At 42.8% G+C, this 14,665-nt stretch overlaps 1 protein-coding gene across 1 annotated transcript; it reads left to right on the top strand.

Moving 5' to 3' along the window:
* Positions 1-1,490: 1,490 nt before the first annotated feature.
* LOC141147858 (uncharacterized) lies at positions 1,491-12,791 on the top strand. Its single transcript, XM_073635025.1, has 4 exons — positions 1,491-1,806; positions 4,492-4,615; positions 8,567-8,640; positions 11,022-12,791. Exons 1-4 carry the CDS (start codon positions 1,491-1,493, stop codon positions 11,567-11,569), a joined length of 1,062 nt encoding a protein of 353 aa, XP_073491126.1. The 3' UTR covers positions 11,570-12,791.
* The last annotated feature ends 1,874 nt before the right edge of the window (positions 12,792-14,665 follow it).

Below are 14,665 nucleotides of genomic sequence, written 5' to 3'. Positions count from 1 at the left end.
ATCCACCTGATCCACATGAACTAGGTAGGGAATAATAGAAGAGAGGTGGGTTGCTAGAATATTTGTGAAGAGCTTGGTGTCTATTTATAACAAATAGAAGGGTGTGTAATTTGCTGGGTCATTAGCAGGTTTACCAGTGAACCAACATATATGTTGGAGCCAATCAGGCTGTATGGGTATGATGTCCTGTGCCCACCGCTGTGAGTGCTGGCTGGGAAGGAAGCTTGTCTATGCTCCAGGATATGGTCGGTGTCCCGGAGCTGCACAAAAACCTGCTGTACGATAGTAAATGGAAGTCTAAGCCTGGACTCCCGCCAGCCCATGCCCCAATGTGTTTTACTCCGCCCACCAGATATTACTCCTGGGGGTGGAGTCTCCAGGTGGAAGGAGGCAGTTAAATGCATCATCGGTCACCACTCAGTGAAAGAATGAATATCAGGTGTGTGAAGTGGTTGTGAAGGGCTGGTCATAGAGGTTGTGTGTTTAGAGAAGTGCATACACAGAGCAACCATAGAAGATCTGGTTGCAAGGAAGTTTTAAATGGCCAGCGTCTTGCAAGGTGTATGTAAAGAAACAACTGTGCAGGAGTTTGATGATAAGGCTAAAATGCAAATATTCTACCCCACCCCCCTCCTCCTCTATTAGAAATCTTTATTAATGTATCTCTTAAAAAACATAGATTTTTTTAGTGGACAATCTACTTAAAAATTTCTAATAAAAAAAGATAACTTATTTACTAATGTATACACAGAATTGTGAATGAATGAATTTAATAAATTTAAGGGAAACTCTGGCAAGACACTCTGGGGTTGATTTACTAAAGGCAAATAGACTGTGCATATAAATGAGGTAAACCTTCACTTTAAAAAGAATACCCAATCATGTGCGAGGAAAATGAAAAAAGAAATGCATTTTTGCTTGCACGTGATTGGGTATTCTTTGCAATGTGAAGCCTTACCTCATTTACTAAGCTCTGGAGCAACTGCACTTGCAGGGTGCAACTGCACTGTGCAAAGTGCAAAGTCCATTTGACTTTAGTAAATCAACCCCAAATGTTCTTAAAAAAAAAAAAATAGGAGCAGAAATTAAGAGTAAGAAAACAAAAAATAATGGGAATAAAAATATATGATTAAAGGTTTAGCACTGTGAAACAATTTTTGGAAGATAAATCGTTTATTTTACAGTATATACAACTTTAAAGATCAGACCAAAATGAGGGACAAATGAGGAGGAAAGATGGACAGAGGAACTTTGTTCCAAATCAGGGACAGTTGGGAGGTATTCTTATTGCTGTAACTTTAATTACTTTAATCTTTGTACTTTTGACATCAGGCAATAAGGAACAACCTTAAGATAATTCCTCTAGATATTCCTCTTAGTTGAAAATTAGCAGAATGTTTTTTGCTCTGCGTATAAAGACAAAAAAACTAAGAACATAGAGATTTCTATTCACCGCAGGCAGAAGAAGGACATAATTCCAGGAGGTAGACATGGATATGGAGGAGCTCAAACGTGTCATTAATAATTTTAGCTTTGATAGACTTAAAAACGGCAACCAGGGCTTCAACCAAATCCTCATCCAGCTGTTCGGGTTGCTGGGCCATGGAAAGTCATCGTTCATTAATACCTGTATATACGTCTGGCAAGATGGTGAATACAAGAACTGGGCAAAGGCAAATGAAGGTGATGGAGGATTTACAAAACATAGAATTCCACACACAATCACAAGTAACATCATGGTGGTGGATAATCGAGGCTTGCCGAAATTGGATGCCTATGGGAGTGGAGAGATCTTTGCTCAGCTCGGTGAGTGTGAATAGATCAAACAGTTCATTTTTTTTCATGGAATTGTAGTATAACATGGGAACTTATAAAAACTGAAGTTGGGGACAATTGTCTGATCATCGATAGCAGCCAGTTTGTTTTCTGTGAAGTTCTAAAAGGGTTGGTAGAAAAATCCAGATTTGTAGCTGTGGTAAAAAGTATGCTTTAACAAAATTACAATTTAATGCATCATCTCAATCAGCATTTCCCAAACGTGTGTTTCAGTTATTAAAAACAACACTCAGACCTCCCATATTTTGTAAAAAGTTATCCAACATGTAAATCTAATAGATAACTATAAGTATAAGGGATTGTGTGGGCAAATATGGTATAATTTCAAGTTCATTCGGCTTGTGTTTGACATCAGTTTGAGATTATTCGGAATTCATTGACAGGTATATCTGACTTACAGATGACCTCTTTCTGACCTGCTTATCTCCTTCTTCAAACTCTTGCCGTTAAATGGAGCTTCCAGATTCCGATAAGCCCCCTGCCCATGATCTCCCACAACCACCAGACCAGGGTTGTGGGTAAGAGGCCCTGGTCTTCATCAACATGGGGACAAGGTGCTTTGCTAAGGGGGGACCTCCCTGGCAAGGTAACACTCTGGTATGGTTTAGAAGGGGGGTGGGGTTGATGCCTGCTCCTCCAAACCCTTTTTATGCCCAGCCAGTCTGCAAGGGTCTGGCATGGAGTTTAGGTGGGAGCCCATGCTTTTTTTTCTCATTTTTTGGGTGGGTTTCCCCCTTTAACTCTCTCTTGACTGAAAGGGTCTGGTATAGAATTTGGAGATGACCCCTTGCCATAGATTCTCCAAAGGATTTGACTGGGCCATTCTAACACATGAATATGCTTTTATCTAAACCATTCCATTGTAGCTCTGGCTGTATGTTTAGGGTCGTTGTCCTGCTGGAAGGTGAACCTCAACCCCAATCTCAAATCTTTTGCAAACTCTAACAGATTTTATTTCTAAGGCTATCCTGTATTTGGCTCGATCCATCTTCCCATTAACTCTGACCAGCTTCTCTGTCCCTGCTGAAGAAAAGCTTTCTGACAACAGTATGCTGTCACCACCATGTTTCACAGTGGGGATGGTGTGTTCAGGGTGATGTGCAGTGTTAGTTTTCCGCCACACATAGCGTTTTGCTTAGGCCAAAAAAATTCAATTTTGGTCTCATCTCACCAGAGCACCTTCTTCCACATGTTTGCTGTGTCCCCCACATAACTTCTCGAAAACTGCAAATGGGACTTCATGTGGCTTTCTTTCAACAATGGCTTTCTTCTTGTCACTCTTCCATAAAGGCCAGATTTGTGGAGAGCACGACTAATAGTTGTCCTGTGGACAGATTCTCCCACCTAAACTGTGGATCTCTGTAGCTCCTCCAGACTTACCATGGACCTCTTAGCTGCTTCTCTGAATGCTCTCCTTGCCCGGCCGGTCGGTGTAGGTGGACGGCCATTTCTTGGTAGGTCTGCAGTTGTGCCGTACTCCTTCCATTTTCCAATGATGGATTGAACAGAGCTCTGTGAGATGTTCAAAGCTGGGGAGATGTTTTATAACCAAACCCTGCTTTAAACTTCTCCACAACTTTATCCCTGACCTGTCTGGTGTGTTCCTTGGCCTTCATGATGCTGTTTGTTTATTAAGGTTCCCTAACAAACCTCTGAGGGCTTCACAGAACAGCTGTATTTATACTGAGATTAAATTATACACAGGTGGACTCTATTTACTAATTTAGGAAAGAGAAAGGCACCTCTAAGTGAAGTGGTTAAAAGATTTATTACAGGCACAATGGGATTAAAAACACAAGATAGTAAGTCATAGGTCATAGGCATATAATAATTTGTCCTAATGCGGATCGCTATAATCCTTGTCTGTCTGGGGGAGAGAGAGAGCCGTCCTGCAGCTGTCAGAGTCCCTGGTGATGTGGATTGGCGAGGAGGTGAAGATGCGATGAGGCGGGCCAGGTTCTAGAACACGGTTGATGCGACAGCAGGTGAAGGTGGTGGGCAGTAACTCGTTTCTGAGCATGCACAACTCCTGACGAAGGAGCTGTTCATGCTCCGAAATGCGTTACCGCCCACCACCTTCCCGTTACATATTTATTTGTTAAAAAATTTGAAAACCATTTATCATTTTCCTTCCACTTCACAAGTATGTGCCACTTTGTGTTGGTCTATCACATAAAATCCCCAAAAAAATACATTTTTGTTTTTGGTTGTAAAAAGACAAAATAAGGATAAAATAAGGAAAATTTCAAGGGGTATGAATACTTTTTCAAGGCACTATATATACAGTATATATACACACACATGTATGTGTGTTTGAGTTTTGGGGAGCACACCCTAATGCAGTAAGCTGTGCACACCTTTGCCCACCGGGTTTGTTGTGAACTGTTGCTGTATTACTTGAATATACGTTTTATATTGCACCTGACTGTGTGAATCATCGCCGCCGCACCATTCCCCCTCACCTCACAGACTCACCACTATAGTGCTACGCCACAAGCATTCCGGGAATTAAATTGCCACGTCTCATATAATACATTTTTGGGTTTAATACCGCTTTAATCTCAAGGTCAGTTTGGCTTTCATTCCAATATTTCGATTAGACATCTTGATTAAGTGTTGTTCATAGTCAGTAATTAAGAGTCTTTCCCTTTCCAGGTAATCTGCTTCCACTGGAGAAAGAAGTGAATTTTAACAAGGGATTCGGACTTGTTGATAGAATTGTTAAATCAGAGAAATTAGTAAAAACCTCAGATTTCATTGTCCCCGTCTTTGTACACAGGTAAAAGACTCCTCCTTATCTTTTAAAGCTCTGACTTATAATAAAAAATAAGATCATTGTTGCACATCTGTGCGGCTACAAAATTACATTTTACTTCTTGGCTAGACATTAACCACTTGAAGACCAGGTCTTTTTTTTTTAATTTGTTGCTTACAAGTTTTTTTTTGCTAGAAAATTACTTAGAAGAACCCCCCAAACATTATATATACGAGTGTACGCAATTTTAAAGCGTAACATGTTAGGTACATCTTCACTCGGTGTGACATCATCTTTCACGTTATACAAAAAAATTGGACCAACTTTTCTGTTTTTTTGGGGGGGTTTTTGTACATTGAAGTGTATTTTTTCCATAAAAATATGCGTTTGAAAGACAGCTGTGCAAATACAGCGTGACACATATATATATATATATATATATATATATATATATATATATATATATATATATATATATATATATATATATATTCTTTATGTACTCATTGGGGGTCAATTAGACCCCCAATGTCTCCCCCCGCCCTCCAATGCAACTATTTAAGTACATATCGTTTTTGAATACCTTGCATTATTGGCTTAATTAGCTGGGGAATCAATGCGTTTTCACCGTTTGTAAAACACATTAGGGGTGTGGCCTGGCGGGGGTCCAGGCTGAGACTGCCAATTATCACACAGCGGGCTTTGACTTGATGTGCGGCTCCCAGGTCACCTATCACTCTCTACCAGACCCTTATCCAAGCATGGTAGCTCCCGAGTTGGTGACGTCACCATTGGAGTGGTGCCACCTGGTGATGCCACCAGGTAGCACCGCCTCTTAGTTTATTTAGCGGTGGGAGGCAGCGGAGCTGTCAGATAGTGGGAGCTGGAATCGGTAGCTGAGATTAGTTTTATTTTTTCGAGGCACCGGCGGCGGCAGGCATCGTGTTAAGACGAAGGATCTACACAGAGGGGCATTTTTTTATTTCAGTTTTTTTTTAATAAAGGACTTATCCAAAACTGCCTACTGTCTTTATTTGGTGAATGAGTAGGGGTACTATGTACCCCTACTCATTCACTTGGGGGGGCGGGAACAGGGGGCCCCCTTGTTAACAGGGGCTTCCAGATTGCGATAAGCCCCCCGCCCACAGGGGGAGCGGGAATAGTGGTGACTAGTGTTGGACGAATGGTTCAGCACCAAGCATGAGTTCAGGCCAAACATCGGCTGTCTGCCCAGTTTGGTAAACACCCGAATTCGCAGAGCGTTCGGTGGGTGTTCGCCACCCCCCTGTGATGCCACCGACTCAGCATGCACCAGTTGGTGATGTCACAATGGGAGGTCTTACCTATATAAGAACTGTCAAACAGCAAGCCAGCCATTCAGCGGTTTGCCTTTTCGGGTCGGGATGGACAATGGTTTTACATTGAGGGACATTGTTTTTTTATTTTTTAATAAAGGAATTGTCAAAAACTGTCCCCATGTTTTTATTACTTTTTGACACTTTTTTGGTGAATGGGTAGGGGTACAATGTACCCTATATTCATTCACATGGGAGGGTGGGATCTGGGGCCCCCCTCGTTAAAGAGGGTTTCCAGATTCCGATAAGCCCCCTGCCCGCAGACCCCAACAACCACCGGGAAGAGCCCTTGCCCCCCCGTGTATTGAGGGCATGTGGCCTGGTATGGTTCGGGGGGGGGGGCGCTGCATGCTCAAATAAGGGTCTGGTATAGATTTTGGGGGCCCCACGCCATTAGAAAAAAATAAATTTGCATGGGAGTTCCCGTCAAAATCCATGCCAGATCCAAGGGGCCTGGTATGGATTTGGAGGATTTGGAGGGACCCCATGCCATTTTATTTCTTAATTTTTCATTGCCGGCAACTCTCTTTTTTGCATTCGGCTGGAAACCCGCTGACAGCTGATGACTCATCGGTTGTTAAGGACACGGTGGCCACCCACTCCTTAAGAGTCAGCTATTTACAATGCTTGCAGACTATTACTACTAAAATACTGCATGGCTTCATAAAATAACTTGTGTAGTATTTTAGTAGCGGTTTTTAGTGAATGCCAAAAAACTTTTTGGGGTATCCAAAAGTGAGCCAACTATTATTCCATTCCTTATATACCTCATGCTTGGACCACTACTTATTTAACTGTAGCAAGGTCCCGGACCACCAGAGGTATAATGGTGACCTCCAGAGCCAGGAATAGCCAACATTCTTCTTTGTAGAGTGGGTTACCAGGCATGGTGGGTGTAATACAAGATGGAATGATGGGTGCCAGCCACTTTTTGAATGTGAACAAGAGATTTATTGTCTCTTAACAGAACTGTGGGAGAACGGAGTAGGACCAGGACACCCCACATGCCTGTGTACACTGACACTGACACTGGGAGCGACATATCATGTAAGCACAGCGAGACACACAGGAAGAGAGAGCAATCTGAATCTGGTACACAAGATGAGAGCAGGTTAGGACCAGGATACCCTTAAATAGATGCAATGATAATTAGTAGACTCCGAGACACTATAGGTAGACAGCTATCCATGTTCCTGCTTTGCAGGAAGACAGGAGGGGGTCGCCGGCGGCGCCCCAGACCTGGTAAAGCAGAATGGCGTAACTCTACGTGATTCTACACACAGGAGCCGCCGCCGGCAGTAAATGTATGTGGAGCGGTCGGTAACAGGTTAACAGAAGTTAATGCAAGTCGCAATGGAATCAGTAAAAAGTAGTGCAAGAACCTTATTCATAATTACTGAAACATTAGTCGTGGTAATATGGTAATATGAATGGTTCCATTGCCAGCAATGGGGTGCGACTTGTCATGCGATTTGGAGCATGACAAATCTCACTGGTGTGAACGGAGGCTTAGTATCTGAATAGGACTTGGTGTCAGCCACTTGCAGTCCCTGTACAGGCAGTCCTCGAGTTACGAACGGGCTAGGGACTGTAGGTTTGTTCTTAAAGTGGTGTTCCACCCTACAAAAAAAATGCATGACTGTGCCTAAAAAAAAATTAAAAATTACATGGAATTCTTTTTTTTTTAACTTACCTCTAAATGCCTGTTGCTAGGGGGTCCCTCGTAGTCTGCCTCTTCCAGTACCTGGGCTGGTGACATCACTCCCCCTCGGCACAGGAAGGACTCGGCTCTGTTCCCTCCCACTTGTCAATCATCTGGGACCCATTACAGGTCCCAGATGACGGAGCAGCCAATCACGGCGCGCGGCGCCACTCACGCATGCACAGTGGGTGCCAGGCTGTGAAGCCACAGCCCGGCGCCCACAGTTGCAATGCCGGTGCTGCCGAACGGAGGGGGAGACAAGCGGGACTTCGATCCCCGCATCTCTGGACCCTGGGACAGGTAAGTGTCCAATTAAAAGTCAGCAGCTGCAGTATTTGTAGCTGCTGACTTTAATTTTTTAATTTTTTTTTAATGGGTCCTCCTCTTTAAGTCGAATATGTTCGTAAGTCGGAACAGCATGGGCAGAACGGCAGATATGTAGTTTTCCGATGTTCCGTTGAATGTGCCCGCCGTTGAAAAAGGGTCAGTCGAATGTGCCCGCCGTCGAAAAGGTTCCGTCAAATTCGTAAGTAGGAGTCGTTCGCAAGTTGGATGTTCTTAACTCTGGAACTTCCTGTACAACAGAGCTCAGACTGGAGGAGACAGGAACATATAAGGGCCCAGAAGTTGGTCTGCGGTCCAAGGTCATGTTGACAGGGGGAGAAAACAAAGTGATAATTATATTAACTCATTGGTCTTCTCCTTCATTGTTCACTCACTGCAACCAAGACTGGGTGGACAGAAATTTAAATCTTTGGTAAAACATCTCCATATATGTATTTTATCATTGTATTTAGCTGGGTGCCTGGAGTTTGATTTTGAAGGCTTTACTATACCGTATGGCCCCTTTGCTCTAACCTAATTGTATATACTGTCTATTCAGCTTTAGAAATGAATGTCTTCATCCCTTTTGTTTAGTGTGAAGCATATCATTCCCCCCGAGGAAATTAATGAATTGAAGAGCGTTCTTCATACAGCCAGAGATCTGACTGGTAAGTTGTGACTTTCTTTTTCTGAAATAAAATTGTGGGCAAGAATTACCATATTTATCAAGTTTTTACAAATGTGTAGCACCTTTCTAGATAGGTGATGGGATTAGGTAAATTTAGTGCTGGCTCACTGGAAGCAGCGTGTCTGTAATGGCTGAGTTAAGCCCCTTTCACCCGGGCATCTATACTGTGTGTCCGTTTCTTATCCATCCATTTACAGATGAAAAAGGGACAAGCTGATGTAGGAGGATGATCATCCGTTGACATTTGTTTACATTCTCTTCTGTTAACATCTGTTTTTTTAAATCGAAGAAAGCCGTATTTAAAAAAACGGAAGGAGAAACAGATGTAAATGGATGTAAATGGACAAACGGTCAATTTTTGCATTGGTGGTGGGAAAAAAACGATTTAAACAGATCCAATTTTCTTTGAAGAAACATGCCTGAACTGATTAAACAAATGGAACGCCCATGTGGAAGGGGCCTTAGGTAAATGTAGTTGTGCTCACTGTAAATAGTACAGCTGCATGTGATTAGTTAGGTCTGCTCAGAGTTTCAGCTGCTGCTGGTTTGATTGTTTCCTCTGCATTCCAGAGAGCAGTAGAATCCTCTGGAACATAGGTGTGGAGCAATGCAAATAGCAGTATGAATATTTTTTTAACAGCCCTGGCCAATCCCAGGGAGCTGGGCCCTGGAGGCTGCCGGGAGTCTGTATCAGTGGCGGTGGTAATTTTTTTTTGGGGGGGGGGCAGCAAACAGTGCCACCACCATCCCCCCGTCTGGTCGGTTGGTTGGTCGGGTCTGGAGCACCTACCCCATCTATGGCAGGCAGCACTTCTCCCGGGCTTCACTGGCGGCTTTCCCTGCTCTCCACGGTCATCACGGTGGAGGCTTCCCCTGCTCTCCGCGGGCATCACGGCGACGACGGCTTCTGTTTTCTCCCTCCTCCTCGGCAGCCAATTGGGACACTTGTCCTTTCGTCCAATTGGGAAACGGGTCTCAGACTCACTTCCTGTTTGGCTGGGAGGAGGATCAGTGTTTTAATGGCGAATATTCATTTGCTATTGTAACACAGCAGGGTGGGCTCGTAGCGCAGTGCTCTGAGCCCCACACCCACCTTATTTTGAAGCCTCTGGCGAGTTGCCACCTTTACATTGAGCACTCATGGTGGAAGAACTAGAAGTTGCCTATATATAGGAGCAACTTGTTTGGTGTTGGGAATATCATCGCAAACAGACTCTATGTTTGCATTTTATGTTTTTGTATTTGATCCATACTCAGCTTTGCAGTTTGTCCCATTGTCATTGCTACAGTATAAGCTGTATACCCGCCCAATAAAACTCAGACATTTTTTTGAACTCACTCCTTGTCTTATTCTGTTCATTGAAATTGTCTCCCGGAACCTGGGGCTCTCCGTAGTTTGCAGTATTAACCCATGGATGGTCTGTCATGCACCTGAAGTACCTATAAATTCTCTTCAGTCATATTTACCTGCTCTGTAATGGTTTTGCACAAAGCATCCCCGGTCCTCCTCTTCTCGGGCCCCTCGCCGGAGCTCCTAGCAACTCCCCCCTGCCAAGTGCCCCCACAGCAATCAGCTTGCTATGGGGGCACCTGAGCCAAGCCGCAGCTCTGTGTGTCCATTCAGACACAGAGCCACAGCCAAGTCCTGCCCCCTCCCTCTCCTGATTGGCTCACTTGCTTTGATTGACAGCAGCAGGAGCCAATGTCTACCGCTGCTGTCTCAGCCAATGAGGAGGGAGAGTCCCAGACAGCCGAGCCTCTTGTACAACATTGTTGGATTGAGATGGTGCTCAGGTAAGTATGAGGGGGGCTAAGGGGCCTGCTGCACACAGAAGGTTTTATCTTAATGCATAGAATGTATTAAGATTAAAAAAAAAAAACTTCTGACTTTACAACCACTTTAAGTGTTTTCATGGGCTTTGAATGGCTCCTCCTGGTTAGAGCAGCTCCTCCGATGTAATTTTTTAGGCAACTTTCACCTTGCATGGTGTCATTTGATCACCCTAAAATGTTACTGCAAAATCAATTTCTGTGAAATCACTACTCTCCCTAGTGTATAACAAACACATACTGTATATTGGAGTTCCATGGCAAAGTTCTACCATGGAACTCAAAAATGGCAGCGCTCCATTTTCTGAGCAGTAGACTCAGATTCCTAAACTTTCCAGCAAAGCCTTTTTTAGGACAACAAGTTGCTATTATATTAATGGACTGGGGACATAGTAGTTAGGGTTGCAACCAACCAAGAAAACCATTTCTGTTTTGAGAATCCTTGCTTACATCTGATCAATATCAGGATGGACAAGAAAATATTTGAACTCTTCTATATTTGAATGTAATTCCTTTCTCTTCTCCTTCCAGGGATCTATCCCATTGTGGTTCTCACCCACAAGACCTATGGGAACTTAACTACCGTTGAGTCCTCATTCAGGGACATGGGCATAGAAAGGATTTTTGCATTTGAAAATTACACCCAAGAAGACCACTTTAAAACCAGAGGAAGACACGAGGAAGTGCTGAAGTTCCTACAGGAAGTCATTAAAGATGCTCAGTTTCGGGTAGAACATCAGACACGGAATCCAGTGAAGGAGATGCATGACCGCACACAGTTTGTCATTAATTACGTTCACCGGAGAGAGAAGATGATGGAGCTGGAAAGTCTGGAGAGGAAGAAAGCCTTTGAAAAAGCAATGAAGGAAAAAGAAATAAAAAGACAAGAGGAAGATTTAGAAAGAGACAGGCAGAGGAGAAGAGAAGCTGATGATGCTAATCTGAAGAAACGAAGAGAAGAGCTCGAGAGGCAGAGATCAGCTGAACAAGCCAGATATGAAGCGGAAATGCGAGCACAACAGGAAGCCAATTACAAAAAAGGCAAGAAATTTTTTGGATTATTTGGTAAGAAGAAGTAAAAATCATAAACAGAATTACATACAAACATAGAAAAATGTTTGTGCTATATCTGTAAGCATTAGGGTGAAGTCCTGAAGTACTGAGCAGTACAGTCTGGAGCACTGTTCTCCACATTCACCAAATCCTCTACACACCTCCACAGAATCCTCTACACCTCCGCAGAATCTTCCATGGAATCTTCTACACCTCCACAGAACCATGAAAAAACAGAAAAAACACTCCTATGGCCACATTCGTACGAAGGTTTGGTATAAAAGAAAAAATGGGGGGGGAGTTGCCCACAGGTCAGACTTTAAGGGCACAATGAAGAGTGGAGAATGTAACAAAATGATTTCAATATTTATTCATAACAGTACATGGTACACAATAAGACTTAAAAAATTAAAAAAGCATATATATAAAATACATGACAGAAAAGAATAGTATAGTATAGTAGAGTGAGCCCGTGTGTGTCAACGCGTTTTGCTGTCTAGCTTCATCAGGACACACTCTGGGATTGTTGGGGAGAAACAGGTCTCACTATCTAGAATAAAACACATAGCTAAGACTTCGTAAAGTAATAACACATGTATTAAAAATGGATCATCATCGCATCTGAACGACATGTATGGCACACAAAAGAAGATACCTTGCAAAGAAAGGGGTCCGTGAAAGATAGTCTCACCCAATAAAATTTAAAAATTCACATCCACTAATATTGTAAATATTCTGGATATTCATAGGAGCCAGCTAAAACAATTAGTATAATTAGTATAATAACACCAGTCAGTAAAGCCAGAAAGACCTTGCGAGCATCCAAAAACAAAGAATATAGTCTATATATGCTAAAATTAGGAAATATTTACTGGCTCAAAGATGCCATTTATCAAGCTCCATTATTCATATTATTAGCTAAAGAGCCATAGAAGGATGATGCAGAGAATATGGGAATGAAAGGGGGGGGTGGTATGACTTTAAACAATTGATTCAAAGGCCGATATATATTTGAGATTATATTTACCCCCTTTTCAGTCAGATCCATATACATGACTGTTATGCCTTGTACACAGGATCGGACTTTCCACGGACTGAACTTCGGAGGACTTTTTGATGGACTTTCAACAGGGTTCCGACGGAGTTCCGACGAAACGGACTTGCCTCCACACGATCACACCAAAGTCCGACTGATTCATACGTGATGACGTACGACCGGACTAGAATAACGAAGTTCACAGCCAGTAGCCAATAGCTGCCCTTGCGTCGATGTTTGTCCATCGGACTAGCATATCGACAAATGAATTTTTCGACTGGACTCGAGTCCGTTGGAAATATTTAATACATGTTCTATTTCCAAAGTCCGTCTGATTTTTCGACAGCAAAGGTCTGATGAAGCCCACACATGATCAAATTGTCTGGCGGATTCGTTCCGTCGGACCTTTGCTGTCGAAAAGTCCGGTCGTGTGTACACGGCATTAGAGTAGGGAGAATCAGGCTGCGATCAAGCAAAAAACAGTAAAGTAAAGTAAATGTAAAGTCAAATCAGGTTTAAATAGACCCTTAAGGCCATCTAAAAAAAGAGGAGAAAGGAAAAATAGTATAATATAAATGAATATATTATAGATATTAACTATGTAGGCAGAGTGAGTAATGGTATTATCTGTACCTACTGTGACTAACAAGTTCGTCCAGCTTACCCCCCAGAAAGAGACGCATGTCCAGGTAGGGAAAAGGAGAGTTATTTATAGCCCTAATGGCATGTTGAGGACCGCGCCAAATGCTGATGCACGTGGTGCAGGTCCTGCGCTGAACAACGGCGCCGCTGAGTGACGTCAGTCAATGATGCAGTGGCAAAACATGCCCCACTCTGAAGTAAGGACCATGATCGGCAACAGCCAAGGCCATCCATCGGGGGCGTTAGACGGATACAGTGCAGTGAAAGAGGGGAAGAAAACACCAGATCCCAGCCCGTCCATCCCATAGAGTGGGCACACATCCACGGCGCGCAGACACACACAAAAGCCAAATAGACGTCCACAGCTCCAGCGATCATGCCCCAGAACAGAGAACAAAGGACAAGATCAAACTCAAAGAAAAGACAACCAAACAATTCAAAAAATACAAAAAAACAAAAAGATAAAAATAGAAAGTCTAATCACCAAAAGTATAAAATGAATCAGTATGTTACAAAGCTTAGTAAGCTAAGTATTACAAAAAAAAATTCTCATATATTAATTTTCAAAAACGCAAACAATACCCCTATTCTGAGTTGGTATCTTGACAATTTCACTATAGAGGACAGAAAGGGCAAAAAAATGAAAAGGCGGTTAAACACTGATCAAAAAACACAAAACAAATCACAAAACATGTTTCCTAAAACATATGTGGGAAATACATATAAACCTGCCTATAGAAAAGGTCTGAAACTCAACATAGCATTTAGGCCTTGAAAAGATGTAGCCTGTAGGTTATATACCCATTGGGTTTCCTGTAAAACTTTTTGGTCAAAATGACCCCCTCGTAGGTCTTCACAGACCCGATCAAGGGCAGCAAATCTGAACACATGAGGGTTAGATCTGTGTTTAAAGGCCACATGATAACCAATGGCCGCGTTTAGCAGACCACCTGTAGCATAGTACATGTGGTCTTTCATCCTTTTCCAGAAGGGTCTGATGGTTTTATCAATGTAGAAGGTTCCACAAAGAATAATATATATATATATATTCCTTTGGTTTGACAGGTTATGTGATGACGAATTGTGTGAATTCATCCATTGGGAAGTGGGACAGAGGGGCCCTCAATGAGCAAGTGGCAATAGTCACGTGCCCCACATTGAAAGAGCCCCGGTCTATCACATTGTTTATTTTGAGACTTTTTGTACTGACTCTGCACCAGAGGATACCCGAAAGACCCCGAGCGTCTGAAGGCTATCTCCGGATTGACCCCTAGATATTTTGTAAGTATCGGGTCAGCTGACAAAAGGTGCCAGTGTTTCTGCATAATTCGACTTATTTGTTCATGTTGGTCTGAATAGGTGGTTATAAATCTAACCGTGTTAGAGTCTTTTTTCTTAGGTTCAGAGAGCAGAACTGTATCCCTAGACTTACCCTGTGCTTTTT

Source organism: Aquarana catesbeiana, linkage group LG06, assembly GCF_042186555.1.
Source record: "Aquarana catesbeiana isolate 2022-GZ linkage group LG06, ASM4218655v1, whole genome shotgun sequence".
NCBI classification, from domain to species: domain Eukaryota; kingdom Metazoa; phylum Chordata; class Amphibia; order Anura; family Ranidae; genus Aquarana; species Aquarana catesbeiana.
The sequence above is the reverse complement of the archived record's forward strand: the minus strand, read 5'-3'. Positions and strand labels throughout refer to the sequence as shown.

Bases quoted from the DNA above. Each gene is read 5' to 3' on its own strand.
- LOC141147858 (XM_073635025.1), top strand. From the start codon at position 1,491: ATGGATATGGAGGAGCTCAAACGTGTCATTAATAATTTTAGCTTTGAT. The intron at 1,807-4,491 runs GTGAGTGTGAAT...TTCCCTTTCCAG, and splicing joins AGAGATCTTTGCTCAGCTCG to GTAATCTGCTTCCACTGGAG. The intron at 4,616-8,566 runs GTAAAAGACTCC...CCTTTTGTTTAG, and splicing joins GTCCCCGTCTTTGTACACAG to TGTGAAGCATATCATTCCCC.